Source organism: Lissotriton vulgaris, chromosome 11, assembly GCF_964263255.1.
Source record: "Lissotriton vulgaris chromosome 11, aLisVul1.2, whole genome shotgun sequence".
NCBI lineage: Eukaryota > Metazoa > Chordata > Amphibia > Caudata > Salamandridae > Lissotriton > Lissotriton vulgaris.
The window spans coordinates 513,673,127-513,690,036 of record NC_141699.1 but is presented as its reverse complement, the minus strand read 5'-3'; the positions used below and the strand labels follow the sequence as shown (position 1 = coordinate 513,690,036).

Here is a 16,910-nt window from a genome sequence, read left to right as displayed (position 1 = left end):
TTCGCTTCGCAAAGCTCCGTTACGCGAAAAGTACGCGAACCGGTGCGCTATCCGGGACGCTGTCACAGATATATCTGTTTTTGTAAACGTTAATTTCTCAAAATCCACTGGAGCACATTTATTGAGACCCAGCAAAGGTACATCGGGCTAACAGTCCCTACAATTTTGCCAAGTATCGTGCAAATCCATTCAGCCGTTCGAGCTACAAGTGAGGCCAAACGCCCTTTGGAAAAATGAATGGGAAAAACGCGTTTTGGGACCCCCCTTTTTTCTCGGCCCCCCCTTGACGGAACCCCCCCCCCCCAAATTTTCAGGGGCTGCTCAGAAACAAACTGTGCCATTTCCCTGAAAATTTCAGCCGATTCAGTCCACAAACACCAAAGTTATTAGACATAGAATTTTCAAAAGTTCCATAGAGAAAAAATCCTAACTATATATACCTACTGGCGACCACCAGCTCAAGCCTCTGAAGAAATGCTCTTCGAGCATGAAACGCGTCAGGCTGCTAAATCAATTGGACTTGGATTCATCTGCAGCAATGCTGTAACCTGCAAATAAAAAACGGCAAGTTTACCTTCCTGGCTGGTGGCTTTTCCTTTTGGGGGTAACCTTTACGTTGGAATATATATATATATATATATATATATATATATATATATATATATATATATATATATATATATATATATATATATATATATATATATATATATATATATATATATATATATATATATATATATATGGGGCACATATAATATAGTGTTTCTGAACGAACCCCGCTGTGTCCCTTCCCTTTCTTCTAACAGGAGAGGATCTGTGGCATTCTACAAAGTGCATCCTGTGGCGCTTTTCGAGGGGACCCTTCCAATCAGGGCTGTGTTACTTACAGGACGTTGGGCAACTAACTACAAACATCCAAGATATTGGATTAACACAGTCCACCCATTCACCGGCAACATCGAGGAACTGCTGTCACAGGCGGTCTGGGATCTCCCAGGTGAGCGGCGTCCGCTTTGACTTTCGCCATCTGCCTCGATAACAATCGGCATGAGGGTGTGGAAGTAGGGGACCCAAGGACATTTGTTTGCAACACTATCGTGGGTTGCCTTTTCCCTGTGGCACATCTGACAACAACAAGATGCACGACGGGATCAGTGGTCCGCAACAGAGACTACTGTGACGTCAGCGCAAGTATGTGCAGCAGCTGGGCCTCTCGTTACATAATGGGAGGAGCTTGTTACTACTTTAAGGAATCACCTCACACGAACTGCGGCATCTGAAGAGGCTTGACGCCGAAACCGGTCATGCTGACTCTTGTTTTAATAAATGTCCTGAACGAACCCCGCTGTGTCCCTTCCCTTTCTTCTAACAGGAGAGGATCTGTGGCATTCTACAAAGTGCATCCTGTGGCGCTTTTCGAGGGGACCCTTCCAATCAGGGCTGTGTTACTTACAGGACGTTGGGCAACTAACTACAAACATCCAAGATATTGGATTAACACAGTCCACCCATTCACCGGCAACATCGAGGAACTGCTGTCACAGGCGGTCTGGGATCTCCCAGGTGAGCGGCGTCCGCTTTGACTTTCGCCATCTGCCTCGATAACAATCGGCATGAGGGTGTGGAAGTAGGGGACCCAAGGACATTTGTTTGCAACACTATCGTGGGTTGCCTTTTCCCTGTGGCACATCTGACAACAACAAGATGCACGACGGGATCAGTGGTCCGCAACAGAGACTACTGTGACGTCAGCGCAAGTATGTGCAGCAGCTGGGCCTCTCGTTACATAATGGGAGGAGCTTGTTACTACTTTAAGGAATCACCTCACACGAACTGCGGCATCTGAAGAGGCTTGACGCCGAAACCGGTCATGCTGACTCTTGTTTTAATAAATGTCCTGAACGAACCCCGCTGTGTCCCTTCCCTTTCTTCTAACAGGAGAGGATCTGTGGCATTCTACAAAGTGCATCCTGTGGCGCTTTTCGAGGGGACCCTTCCAATCAGGGCTGTGTTACTTACAGGACGTTGGGCAACTAACTACAAACATCCAAGATATTGGATTAACACAGTCCACCCATTCACCGGCAACATCGAGGAACTGCTGTCACAGGCGGTCTGGGATCTCCCAGGTGAGCGGCGTCCGCTTTGACTTTCGCCATCTGCCTCGATAACAATCGGCATGAGGGTGTGGAAGTAGGGGACCCAAGGACATTTGTTTGCAACACTATCGTGGGTTGCCTTTTCCCTGTGGCACATCTGACAACAACAAGATGCACGACGGGATCAGTGGTCCGCAACAGAGACTACTGTGACGTCAGCGCAAGTATGTGCAGCAGCTGGGCCTCTCGTTACATAATGGGAGGAGCTTGTTACTACTTTAAGGAATCACCTCACACGAACTGCGGCATCTGAAGAGGCTTGACGCCGAAACCGGTCATGCTGACTCTTGTTTTAATAAATGTCCTGAACGAACCCCGCTGTGTCCCTTCCCTTTCTTCTAACAGGAGAGGATCTGTGGCATTCTACAAAGTGCATCCTGTGGCGCTTTTCGAGGGGACCCTTCCAATCAGGGCTGTGTTACTTACAGGACGTTGGGCAACTAACTACAAACATCCAAGATATTGGATTAACACAGTCCACCCATTCACCGGCAACATCGAGGAACTGCTGTCACAGGCGGTCTGGGATCTCCCAGGTGAGCGGCGTCCGCTTTGACTTTCGCCATCTGCCTCGATAACAATCGGCATGAGGGTGTGGAAGTAGGGGACCCAAGGACATTTGTTTGCAACACTATCGTGGGTTGCCTTTTCCCTGTGGCACATCTGACAACAACAAGATGCACGACGGGATCAGTGGTCCGCAACAGAGACTACTGTGACGTCAGCGCAAGTATGTGCAGCAGCTGGGCCTCTCGTTACATAATGGGAGGAGCTTGTTACTACTTTAAGGAATCACCTCACACGAACTGCGGCATCTGAAGAGGCTTGACGCCGAAACCGGTCATGCTGACTCTTGTTTTAATAAATGTCCTGAACGAACCCCGCTGTGTCCCTTCCCTTTCTTCTAACAGGAGAGGATCTGTGGCATTCTACAAAGTGCATCCTGTGGCGCTTTTCGAGGGGACCCTTCCAATCAGGGCTGTGTTACTTACAGGACGTTGGGCAACTAACTACAAACATCCAAGATATTGGATTAACACAGTCCACCCATTCACCGGCAACATCGAGGAACTGCTGTCACAGGCGGTCTGGGATCTCCCAGGTGAGCGGCGTCCGCTTTGACTTTCGCCATCTGCCTCGATAACAATCGGCATGAGGGTGTGGAAGTAGGGGACCCAAGGACATTTGTTTGCAACACTATCGTGGGTTGCCTTTTCCCTGTGGCACATCTGACAACAACAAGATGCACGACGGGATCAGTGGTCCGCAACAGAGACTACTGTGACGTCAGCGCAAGTATGTGCAGCAGCTGGGCCTCTCGTTACATAATGGGAGGAGCTTGTTACTACTTTAAGGAATCACCTCACACGAACTGCGGCATCTGAAGAGGCTTGACGCCGAAACCGGTCATGCTGACTCTTGTTTTAATAAATGTCCTGAACGAACCCCGCTGTGTCCCTTCCCTTTCTTCTAACAGGAGAGGATCTGTGGCATTCTACAAAGTGCATCCTGTGGCGCTTTTCGAGGGGACCCTTCCAATCAGGGCTGTGTTACTTACAGGACGTTGGGCAACTAACTACAAACATCCAAGATATTGGATTAACACAGTCCACCCATTCACCGGCAACATCGAGGAACTGCTGTCACAGGCGGTCTGGGATCTCCCAGGTGAGCGGCGTCCGCTTTGACTTTCGCCATCTGCCTCGATAACAATCGGCATGAGGGTGTGGAAGTAGGGGACCCAAGGACATTTGTTTGCAACACTATCGTGGGTTGCCTTTTCCCTGTGGCACATCTGACAACAACAAGATGCACGACGGGATCAGTGGTCCGCAACAGAGACTACTGTGACGTCAGCGCAAGTATGTGCAGCAGCTGGGCCTCTCGTTACATAATGGGAGGAGCTTGTTACTACTTTAAGGAATCACCTCACACGAACTGCGGCATCTGAAGAGGCTTGACGCCGAAACCGGTCATGCTGACTCTTGTTTTAATAAATGTCCTGAACGAACCCCGCTGTGTCCCTTCCCTTTCTTCTAACAGGAGAGGATCTGTGGCATATATATATATATATATATATATATATATATATATATATATATATATATATATATATATATATATATATATATATATATATATATATATATGGGGCACATATAATATAGTGTTTCCGGGGTCCCGCGCATGGGGAAGCCTATATAACCCAGTCCTGCTTAACTGTATTCTGCTCACTGTCATTATTCTCTCAAAATTGTTGACACACTCACAGGCCTTGCTTGGACTGCATGAAACTGCAAAGTAGATAACTATGCATCAGGGCTAATTATTTAACATTTCAGAGGTTTGGTGAGTTAAAAAAGCATCTTGTGGGTATATAGTTCCACCACAGTGACTTTTGGTGCCTACATAGTGACCAATCCAGGGCAGAGATTTTTTTGTTGTTAAAGTTTCTATAGCCCAATCTCGACCAGAAGGTATTGGAGCAATTTACATGAGCAACAGTTGCATTGCACAAGCCAGTTCATGTTGTTTTATACCATGACATGCGGAGATTAAGTGATTTGCCCAGACTCACAGGATGTTGAGCTGACACCAAGACTTTAGCCTGGTTCCCCAGTTCCAAAGTCGGCATCTTTGGATGTAAACCACATCCTCTCCCAGTGGCGGCTCCTTCATTGGGGCATGGGGGCGTCAAAGATTTTTCTGGAGGTTAACCACGGTAGGCGGTTCAGGCTCGCTCGCTACGCTCGCTCGCTCGCCGCAGTGAAGTACAACAATTGCTTTACGCCTCACCACTTTCAAATGTCTCCAGCCGCCACTGGCTTTAGAGAGAAAAAATCTAACTTACTTACATAAAACCCGGTATGGATCTGGAATGAATAGTAATTTCAGAATAGTGGCCAAGAGGCTGAAAGTCGGCATATGGAGTCAGTAGAAGGTCTAGAAGTTTATTTGAACAAAGGAAAGTCCCATAATGGAGGACACACTGGTATAGAAGCCAAGAGCCACTCCATCTCACAAAGCACACCCAGGCAAAGACTTTGTGCCATGAAAGGTCTAAAGTACTGTTCTGCCACCATTGACACGGAAGTTACCTAAAAACAGTAAGGAATTAACTTGTTGGTGACTAGCAGGCTAGTGTTTCAAACCTTTACAATTCTCACTGACCCATCTTCCACAGTTTCCAGTCCCAGTGCATCTTATGGCTGATTGTGTATCTGCACTTAGCCTGAATCCCGACATGAGCACTGGAGGATGATATTGGGGAGGTTACGGAAATGAAGAGGGTAATTTAGAGTTTGGTGGAGGGGGAGACTGGTGTAAATCGGGGGTGCTCATGCCTTGCCAAACTTGTGATTCCCCTATGGAGTCAGGAGAAGTTTTGTATTTTCACACGCGGAGCCTTAGATGACTCTGCTGGTGTAAAAGTATTATTGTATTGTACCACATTATGAATTAGAAAGTCAATAATTATATATATTTTTTTCAAATCTTGCCACATGAGCTCAAAGTCTGACTGTTCAAAGCCTAGGAAAAGCTGAACAGAAGACTCACTCAATCTTTGCTGGAGCACACCCATGAACTCTAGTATTGGTCTGAGGAAGAGGGTCACAATATTCTCCTTCGTCTATTATGTGTACAATAGGGCTGCCAAAGGCAGGTTAGCCACTACCAATTGGGGCAGTTTCAGTGCATGTCTGAGGCCCAATAAAGATAAATGCCACTTCCCTTCTCTCAGATACTGCAAGAAGTGTAGCTTTCAGATCCGGATGGTAAGGAGTTCATCATTGCACTATGTCTAGTTGGTGATCACACAATTGTCCTTCTATTGTCTCGCAAGGGAAATGGGGTGGCTACTACTAGGTCAGGCAGGATTAGGTATTAGAAATGTAACCTCTTTAATCATGTGAATGGAGCGGCTCCTTATTTTGCACATGGCAAGCAGGAAGTGGACTCTCGTGGTATAGGTAGGTGGTAGAAGCTGAGCTATGCAGCTTTTTTTGATAATCAATTTTATTGATTTTGTGAAAAGGCAATAATAAAACCTGAATACAAACAGCACAGCATATTCAGCAGCATAACTACATATGACATTAGGCAAGCAAAACATTTCTGTATCAGCATACATTGACATGTTTCCACCCGCTAATTGATATCTAGGAATATACTCAGAGGATGGGGAAACTATCTAATCCACCATTCCCAACCATTTACCCCAAACTTTCCGATGTTTGGCCGGACTTTCCTGGCTTCGCACAGCGATCGTTTCTGTGTGGCACATCAGTCTACTCCCCAACGCCATTTGGCTATGTTAGGTGGAACAGGATTTTTCCACACCATTGCCACGTCCCTCTTGGCCACCACAAGGGCAGTGCCCAAGAATAGTGTGTCTGCTCTAGACCCATCTAAACCGTCTTTGGCACCCAGTAGTAGGTTCAAGGGGTTGTGAGGTAGCTCCCATCCCAGCACCTCAGTAAGTTCACTCTCCAGTGATTCCCAGTAGAAAGCTATGTGTGGACAAGACCACACCATATGGAAAAAGTCTGTGGGCTCTGCCCCACAACGTATACAAGATGGGTGTGGCAGCACACCCGCCCTGTGCATGCGGGCAGGGGTGAGGTAGGAGGTATGCAGAAAGTATAGTTGGACCAAATGGAATCTGGCTGAGACAGTGATGGTTTTGGGGGCCATCAAGGCATCCCTCCAGTCATCCTCTTCCAGGGCGCCAGCTAGGTCTCCCATGTAGTTCTCAGTGGGTCAAGGGAGGTGGGACCATTATTAGTTTACGATCTATAGATGCAGGATACACCCCTCCCCAAGTCGCCCAATGTGATTTGAACTTCTAAGGGGTTGCAATCTGGCAGAGATATGCCTGTTGCGATATGTGTGTTAAGGGCATGGCGGAGTTCCAAATACTTGTAAAACTGGGACGGGTGGATTGAGTGTCTGGTCAGAAGGTCTCAGAATGAGCGGATATGGACACTGACCCAAATGTATTTAAGTTGTGAGATACCAAAGAGATCCCAGCCTCTGAACCCTCCAGGCCCCCTACTCTCGGAGCCATGTGTCTTGCCAGAGGGGTGTTTGCTGGCTCAGCTTGTTCAAATATTGAGTGTAGTGCAGGGATGCACGCCAAGCCAGCTGAATTACTGTGGGTAAGCTCCTGGGGATGGGTCCCCCATACATCGTAGTTTGGACTTGAGGGAAGTCCCGCATCCCTCAGTTCGGTCCTATAGGCAGGGTCAGACCAGCCCCAGCTGAACCATTCGAGTAGTGTTAGGAGGCGGGTTGCTAGGTAATAGAGGTACAAATTTGTCATCCCCATGCCTCCATCGAAGGGTGGAATTTGGCAGTGGGAGAGGGTCATTTATGGCCGTAAGCCGGTCCAGAGGAGCCTTGCAATCGTACTGCCCAATCCCTTGAACCAAGTCCGAGGAATATGGCATGGGGTGTTCTTAATGACGTAGAGAAAAAGGGGGATAATCATCATTTTAAAAAGTGCTACTCTACCTAGTGGTTTAAGCGGCAGGGACTGTCACTTCTGGAGGTCTTTTTTGGCCTTTGTGACTAATGTGGTGATAGCAAGTACCCAGGCCAGCTCAGGGAGTAAGGCCACCCAGATTCCCAAGTACTTAAACCAATGCAGTCTTTGGGAGGTAGAAAACAGCCAGTAAAAGCACTCTCTAGATAAATGCAGGGGCACCAGGGTTTATTTTGTGGGGTTCAAGCGTAAGCCAGGGGTTCGTTTGAAGGCTCGGCGCATTTGTAGGCATATGAGGCTGGATTGAGCTGGCTCTGCGAGAAAGAGTAGGATATCGTCTGCATATAAGGCGATTTTGTCATTCTTGGAGCCTGCCAAGTCCCGCGCTGGACCCATTCATCAGAACGAATGAGGTTGGCCAAGTGGCGGAAGTCAGGGCACATGCCCATAGCAGCCAGGACATCATCCAGGTATCCCCAATCGACCAAGTCAAGTCAAAAGCCTTCTTAAAGTCGACTAGGAGAAGTGCCAAATAAGGAGTTAGGGCCTGCCGGTTGGCCATAGACCGGTGAAGGCGTCTAAAGCAGTGTCTGGTACTTCGTGCCGGCATGAAGCAGCATTGATAGGGATGGACCAATTTGTTAAGGTAAGGCTTGAGATGTTGAGCCAGGACTGAGATGAAAATTTTGATCTCTGTATTGATTGGGGATATGGGTCGGTATTTGGTGTGGGCTGGTGAGGTTGGCTGACTTTAGAGAATAACAACTATTGTGGCTGCGTCGGTCTCTAAAGGGAAGGAGCCTTTATCTACGGCCTCTGCAACGAGGACCATGCAGCTTTATACAACCATTTTCTTATAAATCGCTTCTTATCACTAAACTATGATTCTAGATATTGTTGCTTTGAATTCTATGAACTAATGATAGTAAAAAGGGAGCTTGTGCTAAATCAGGAGAGTTCAGCACTGCCAATCTAGGACACTGCATGCCCTTCGTCAGCCTACAAAATCCCTTTAGTTAACTGTGGGAGCGTCATTATTTCTCCAGAGACAGCAATAGCAACAAGCAGAGTTAAGGAATAGGAAAGATGGGAGGAGCTCAGTGGATTTTCTTTGTGGGTGGTCACAGGGTCTTCATTCTGAGGTATTGTGGGTTGATGGTGGTTGCCACTTCTTGGTCAGACAGCTAACCTGCCTGCTTTCACAGGCTGTCTAATTAGAGGATTGTCAACTTGTTAGCCTTAACGTACTAGAAGGAAATGAAAAGAAAAAAAAAAAGAATCAAGAATACGTGAATGGGGGGGGGGCATGGCTAGCGTCCAACCAAGATGGCCGCAGCCTAAGAAAGCTCCGTGACCTAGAGAGCTTCCCCACAAAATCCGTATATCCATCCTGCCCGACAATAGTGCCCCTGCAGCAGACTCGAAACCGGAGCCTCCCCGCTCCAAGAAAAGACTACCAGCGCCGCGGAGCTCCCGGACCTACCGAGTTCCGCTGCAGTGAAAATCGCAGCCTGCTCGGGCAGCCAGAGCCGGGGACTATATTGGAGCGGAGACCCGGATGCAGTAGCGGCTGGAAGAGCGCCAAACTCCGGTGGCAGCGACAGGGCTAGCGCGGCGCACCGGGACTAGAAACGTCGTCGGCCCCTGAAAGGGGAGCACTCCTGCAGCGGCAACAGTTAAGAGCGGGCCCGGAGCTAGGACGGGGGAGGACCGGGCAGCCGGAGGTGCCCCTGGGGCACTGGTACAGCTACGGAGGTAAGCGGAGGCCCAAGCATTGCCCCGCCACTAACGGCGTCCCCTCTGAGTGGAGCAAAGGCACACCGGCAGCATAAGCAGAGCGGTTCACCCGGCAGCAAAGACTCTCAAACCCACGAGTTCCTCAGCGCCAGTGATAACCCGGGAGGAGCCCCGGCGCAGGCCTCCATGTAACCACGGATAGGCTAATCAGGCCTGATCGCCAACGTTCGTGGCACACAGGCCAGGGACACACAGACAGCCAGGGGCCCCAAACAAAAAGGCAAAGTGAAAGGCGAATGGCCAGATAAGGAGGTGTCAGACGTGAACACACGGCTCTGGTCCTAGGAAGGCGCCTAAGTGGTGAGGACGACGAGGATACCAAGTGGCACACTGCTGCTCCTCAGCCCCATGTAGACCAGCTTCAGGAGCACCACGACAGGCAACAATGAGCGGCAGGGGGTCACGGATGCAGCAGGCTCCCCGACTGGAGAAATATGCCTACAACAAAGACAGCGCTGACTCGGCGAAAGTGAATACGCCGCAACCGTCCACCCAAGCACCCCGCAGCCCGGGCGCCACCGACGAGACCACCCTCAAAGATGTAATGGCGACATTACAGATGATGCAATCCTCCATGGGCACGATCTCCACGGACATTTCCTTCATGCGAGCCGACCTCGCCAAAGTATCGGACTGCTTGGAAGAAGTGGAGAAAACAGTGACAGGGCTCTCGGCGGACACGGCGGACTTACAGGTCAGAGTGCGCACACTGGATCAGGATAACACCATGGTGAAGGCTAAGTTGGACGACCAAGAAGGTAGATCCCGACGCAATAACGTACGTCTGGTTGGCGTGCCGGAGACGGCCAGGGGTCCGGCCCTTGACCTCTTCGTGGAGGACTTAATCCAGACCCGGCTCCAGCCAAGAGGTCTCTCTAAGTATTTTTCGGGGGAACATGCACATCGGGTCCCGGGAGGCAAACCGCGCCCTGGAACTCCACCGCGCCTGATTCGGGCGCGCATTTTTTACTTTCGGGATCACAACGCAGTATTGCAGGTCGCACGGATAGCCCCACCGATCAAAATTGAGAACGCGGAGGTCACATTTTACCCAGACTACACAGCGGCGGTGGCCCAACAGTGGAGGAGCTTCACGGAGGTGAAAAGGGAGCTCTGCGCCCGAGAAATCAAATACTCCATGATTTTCCCAGCAAGGCTACGTGCAGAATCCGAAGGGAAGGCATTGTTTCTGGAGTCCCCTGAGGAGGCGAAGAACTGGTTAGAGGGTTGGCGGCCGGCGCCAGGAACTAGACGTCGAGGGAACGCTCGCAATGATTCAAACAACGGAGAGCACAGCGCTGAAAATGGACACTAAGGACTGGACGGCGCAGTTAAATCCCGTACAGGTTACGGACAGAAATTGAAACTGGGTCAGGGAGGGACTATAGTTCCCTAGGACAACGACCCATAAATGGGCTCTACGGAGGGAGGCAGGGGGGGAATCGTGTACCTGACCACTGCGGAGGCGTATGGTAGAATCTGCTGGTCAGCAAATGAAGACTGCAGCAGGTAGGAACTATTGAACCCAAACGCACTGACGGGACTACCCTCCGGTAAGGGGACCTCATAAGGGTCAACGGGGACTACCCCCACTTGTTATGCAACTCACTAGGGTAAAAAAGCACTCTGCTCAGTTGGGGAGGTGGATAGTTATGGATCCGCCGGGCAGTGAGGCAGGGTGGGAGTCAGGGGTTTTATGTATTGTACAGTTTATGCGAATTTGTTTATAGGTTATAGTTCCACGGTCACTCCTCATCACAACGCATATGAATACACGTACGCTGGGTCCATACGCAGGCAGGGGGTCCATACGGCAGCATCCACCACATGACCACTATGTTAAGCAGCGAAGCACAGGGTCCTGAACCCCAAACACCAAGAATGGTCCCCCCTCTCCTGTCCATTATGTCCTGGAACGTGAATGGGTTGGGTCACAAAATTAAAAGGGGCCTGGTCCTGCACTATCTAAAGAGAAAAGGCCCAATGGTGGTGTTGCTTCAGGAAACACATTAGACGGGGCAGGACTGTAAGGCACTGAACCGCTGGGGATTTAAGATGGCCGCCATGCAGAATCCTCCTCCGGTTCCAGGGGGGTTGGTATACTCATTCATAAAAGTTCCCCACTGGTGATCATGAAAACCCGGGTGGATGATCAGGGACGCTTTGCCTCACTTACTTGTCAATGGGAGGGGCGCCTCTACAATATGGTCTCTGTTTACATTCCACTGATACTTCACCAGTCAGCTTTCCACGATCTAGGGAAACTGTTGTTAGACTTACCGGAGGGTGAACTGATTATAGGGGGGGGATCTAAATGCAGTATGTGACGCAGCCCTCGACCGCAACCCACCCAGGGAGAACAATAGATCCAATCAGGCCCTCAGGGACTTTTTTGACACCATGGGCCTCACTGACATGTGGAGACTAAAGCACCCCCTCGACCAACAATACACTTTTTACTCTGGAGCACACTATAGTCTCTGGCGTATAGACTACATACTAACACTAGCGGTCGCCTCAGAGAAGGTAACAGCGGTAGAACACTTAGCGAGGGGTATCTCCGACCAATCCCCGTTACACCTTACCTATACTACACAGCTCCCTAGACACCAGAGGATCTACCCCCTATATCCGGGCTACCTACACAACCGTGCAATAGCGAAGGCCCTAGTAACAGCCACTACCACTACTTTACCAAAAATGCGTCATCTGTAGATTCACCGTGCACGCTTTGGGAGGCATACAAAACAGTTATCGGGGGAAAGCCATTTCGCCTATCACTCGCCACAAGCGAGAACACAGGCATAATGTTGAGTCCTTAGAGGCAGCTGCGCTGGAGGCGGAAAGAACACACGCCACAGACTCCAACGAGGACACGGCACAGACCCTTACATTAGCTGCACAGGAGTTCCGAGCATATGCCGAAGACATGGCAAAGATGAGACACACAAACACCAAGCAAAGAATATACGAAATGGGGGAAAAAACGGGGAAAATGCTTGCGTGGCTGGAAAAAAAAGAAAGAGCGGATAGGTGGATTGCCCAAATGACGCTAGAGGACGGTACACTTACGACTGAGCCCCAATTAATTGTAGAGGAATTAGCAACATACTATCAGCAGGTATACACACCACGGGGAGGGGTGACGGAGGAGGAATGCCTACAATTTTTGGATGGGATACCACTAACCACTCTCTCGCCTGAAGATGTGGCAACGCTTGAGGCGGACTTATCGGGGGAGGAGGTTGGAAAGGCACTGGCGGCACTGAACACAGGCAAAGCAATGGGGCCCAATGGGCTACCAGTAGAGCTATATAAAAAGGTAGCGAATAAGATCACCCCCCGTCTGGTAGACATGTATAATGATTGTTTCACACAGGGAACACTACCGAAGGACCAAAGATTGGCAACCATAGTGACAATACGTAAACCAGGTAACCCACTGGAGCAGCCCTCTTCAAACAGACCGATATCGTTGATAAACACAGAAACAAAGATATTGGCAAACACGCTAGCGTTACGACTGCAGACCCATCTTACGACGCTGGTCCACCCAGACCAATCAGGCCTCATGCCTGGACGTAATACCTCCCTGAATCTACGGCGCCTCAATGGGGTTCTAGCTCGCACTTCAATGCTCCAAGAAGATGCGGCCATTCTATCCTTAGACGCGAGGATGGCATTTGATTTAGTAGAATGGCCGTTCTTGTTTGCGGTGCTTCAGAGGATAGGTTTCGGCCCCAAATTCTGTGGGTGGATTCGCTTGCTATACACAGCACCTGTGGCTCAGGTGGTGGCAAATAGCCGTATATCCAGGGAGTTCGCACTGGGTAGAGGGACACGACAGGGCTGTCCGCTCTCCCCTCTCCTCTTTGCCATCATATTGTAGCCACTAGCGACATGGATATGCAAGACGCAGCTGCTTAAAGGACTGACGTGGGAAGCGGGCTGGGAGGACCGAATCTCCCTTTACGCAGATGATGTGTTAATTTACATGACGTCCCCGACGGATTCCCTGGAGGTAATATTCAACATTCTCACAGTGTATGGGGAAAAGTCTGGGTACACGATAAATTGGTCTAAGTCACTGCTCTACTTACTGTGTGGCGAAACACCAACACTTCCCCTAGAATGTCCCTACAAATTGTAACCCGGGGATTTAAATACTTAGGCATATATATCGCTCCCCAAGAGACTGTATTTGCAGACCAAAATCTGATGAGACCCCTACAGAGACTGGAAGTAGACGTTTCGCACTGGCGGTCCCTAACCACTGACGCTACTGGGAAAGGGCAGCGCTCTTTAAAATGCTGGCACTCCCGAGATTCTTATATGCCCTCCAGAAAACCCCCTTTACGGTCCCACAGACGTATTTTAAGGCCATAGAAGCAGAACTTTCCTCCTTATTATGGGATGGCAAACCCGCCCGCATTGCGCAGTCTAAATTGATATGCAGCTGGTATGACGGGGGAATAGCCCTACCTAGCGTCAAGATATATTACTGCGCTGCACAGCTAGCGATCATCAATCAATGGCTGCATGCCCCACACGGCGATCCAGCATATCGATTGGACAGGGAGGTGTTACCTGCAGATAGCTTGATGAAAGCCCTCTATACAAACAGGAAACGCCCAGACAGGCCCCACGGCCCACACGATCAAAATTTGGCATACAGCACAGAAAGCGTTGGGGTGGGAGGGCGTGCTCACACTGGCCACTCCCCTGTGGGCTACACGTAAGCTGGGCACATTGTAAAACACAAAAGGGTTCAAAAACTGGGACCTTATAGGCATCACAAACATTGGCGATCTATGGATGAGAGGGGAAATCATACAGTTTCAAGCACTCCAGGAAAAATACGGATTGGCTGACTCGGAGCTCTACTGTTACACTCAAATAAGGCATGCACTTAAAAGCGCTATACCTATGCATACTAAATTAGCTGACGCGTCACCCCTAGAGGACAGTCTCCTCACAGATCACATGGACAAAAAAGCCATATAGCAGACATATCGTAAAGTATTAAATAATCTCCCACATCCCACGGTGGTTCTACGTAGCAAATGGGAGGCAGAACTAGCAGACATAGACGACTCAGACTGGATGGACATGCTGGCATCGGCCAGAGATGCGGCGATCCCGTCTCACCTGAAGCTAGTGCAACTCAAAGTGCTACATCACTACACCCACACCACACTACACAAACTGGGACGTGCGCACGATCCACGTAGCCTGAGGGGCGCGGACAAACCGGAACCTACTTTCATATACTATGGGACTGCCCAAAGATACAGGCTTATTGGGAGCAGGTGGTACTTGAGATCGTGGAATTGGGGGGGGGGTGTGGGGGGGGTGGTAGGGATCCAAACAGACCCTAAATGCTGCCTCTTGAATATATGGCGACCTACAGACCTAATCACAGCAATGAAAGCATGGGCAACACTGGGCATGGCGACAGCGAAGCGCAATATAGCCAGGAACTGGGTATCCGGGGTGATGCCCACACTGCAGCAATGGGAAAAGGATATGGACCCGGCTATGTTATCAGAGAAAGCAGTTTACACGCATCGGGGATGTACCAAAAAATGGACGAGAATATGGGGGAAATGGAATGAATTCCGGGGGAATATTTGTGAACCGCTGTGTGAGGATTTAACCCACAGGAATAGCCCATGAGTCTAGGGAGACCTGACAATATGTCTGTACCAGGCGCTGGTGAAGGGGAAAGGGGGGGGGGGGAGGATGAGGGAGGGGGGTAAGAATCATGGGGCTCGAACAGAATTGCATAACCTTGTGCTGTACACGGTGTCTACAATGTGTATTTGGTTGGATTGTATTATGTTCAATCTTAAAATGGAGATGACTGTAGTTAATAGATGTATGTAAACTCCTGAAAATGGAATGGAATTTTTTTTTTTTTTAAATAAAATAAAATTTAAAAAAAAGAATACGTGAATGAGTAAACTTTTATCTATGGAAGACACCATGCCAAGGAAATGCCTCAATAACAGAAATTGAAAATGTACCTTAACCCAGAACATGTTCTGAGTGCCACAGCCGAGTTGGGATAATCTAAAACATGTCCCTGATAGTAGCAATCCGTCTGAAAAGTAAAATGTATTTTGGTCAACTCAAGCATTGTGATGTCACTTCTTACAGTGTGGACACATCTAGTATATACATAAACACATTGTGATATGATATGAGAGCAATTGAAAACAGTATCATAAAGTACCTATTTATTAAACCAATGCAGATAGAGGACCATGGTACATACATGCACGGAAATTAAAACAACTTTCAATTAGATACTGATGGAAGAGTGGAATTCATGTCTCAATGCACAAAAATTTTGATTTTGTTGTGTTCAACTCTTCAGTGCAGCTAAACGGTTTGTGTTTGTAGGAGGAATCTCCTGCAAAAAAGTGGATTTGCTAAGCTACCTCCAGCACAAGTAATGTTATAGCTTTTTACTCCCACAAAAAATAAACTCCATTGTTTAACCCTGTGGCTGGCAGCAATCACTGGGCTGATATATCTCCCAGTAATATGTAATGAGGTAGATATCTGCTGTTCTCGCCTTTTTTTTTTGATAACCAATTTTTTATTGAAGTTTTCAACACAAAAAAAATTAATTCGTAACAAGTCACATAGTCCATTAAAATACCCCCGTCCCCCGTGACATCACAGAGCATATCAGCCTTAGCAGAATAAGTCGCTGGTACCCACCGAGCACAATGATGTATCAAGGCCATCACAATGGTAGCAAGCCAAACCATTTGCCCCATACTTTATGAAACAGCTCTGGACAACCCCGGGCCTAAAAAACGGCTTCCTCCTGTATCCCGCACCAATCCACTCCCCTCCTCCACCCCCGCAGAGCCGGTGCTCCATCCGAGCCCATTTGGCTGCAATGTCTCGTTTTGCCACCGCCAGTGCCGTTCCCAAGAAGCGCTTATCCGCTCGGAAGCCATCCAGTCCATCAAACACTCCTAGAAGCAGATGTCTCGGGTCATGGGGAACCACCCAACCCAGCGCACTCGTAAGTTCTCTCTCCACTCCTCTCCAGAATGATTTCAAGGCCGGTCACAACCACACCATATGGTAGAAGTCGGCCGGAGTGCCATCGCACCAGGAACAGGCCGGGCTGTTCTCACCTTACATGGGATATTTGGAGAAATGAGTCTGAGGTTAGGCTAGTTTCTGTTGGACACTCAGTCTCTTCATTCAGGGAGCTGAACCAAAACTTTACTGCTTTCTAATACTATGCAGTTCCTTAAAACGGTGTGTCACTTGCTGGAACGGGCACGGAAGGACAGCTAACTGGGTATATATTTAACCTCCATATTCTCCCTTTGGAAGCAGGGTTGTCTCCTCCGCTAAGGCAGAAAAGGATTAGTTACTTACCTGTTATCCTAGTTCTCTTCCAGGGGTATCCTCATCGAAGTCATAAGCACCTGAATATT

General features: G+C 48.9%; 1 protein-coding gene across 1 annotated transcript in view; it reads right to left on the bottom strand.

The window, feature by feature from the left end:
* The window catches only part of LOC147683095 (disintegrin and metalloproteinase domain-containing protein 9-like), a 2,555,772-nt gene that overhangs the window by 2,289,912 nt on the left and 248,950 nt on the right, over window positions 1-16,910 (bottom strand). The window contains exon 3 of the mRNA XM_086942496.1: window positions 15,471-15,547. Coding sequence (XP_086798622.1) covers window positions 15,471-15,547 — 77 coding nt within the window. The remainder of the gene's footprint in view (window positions 1-15,470; window positions 15,548-16,910) is intronic.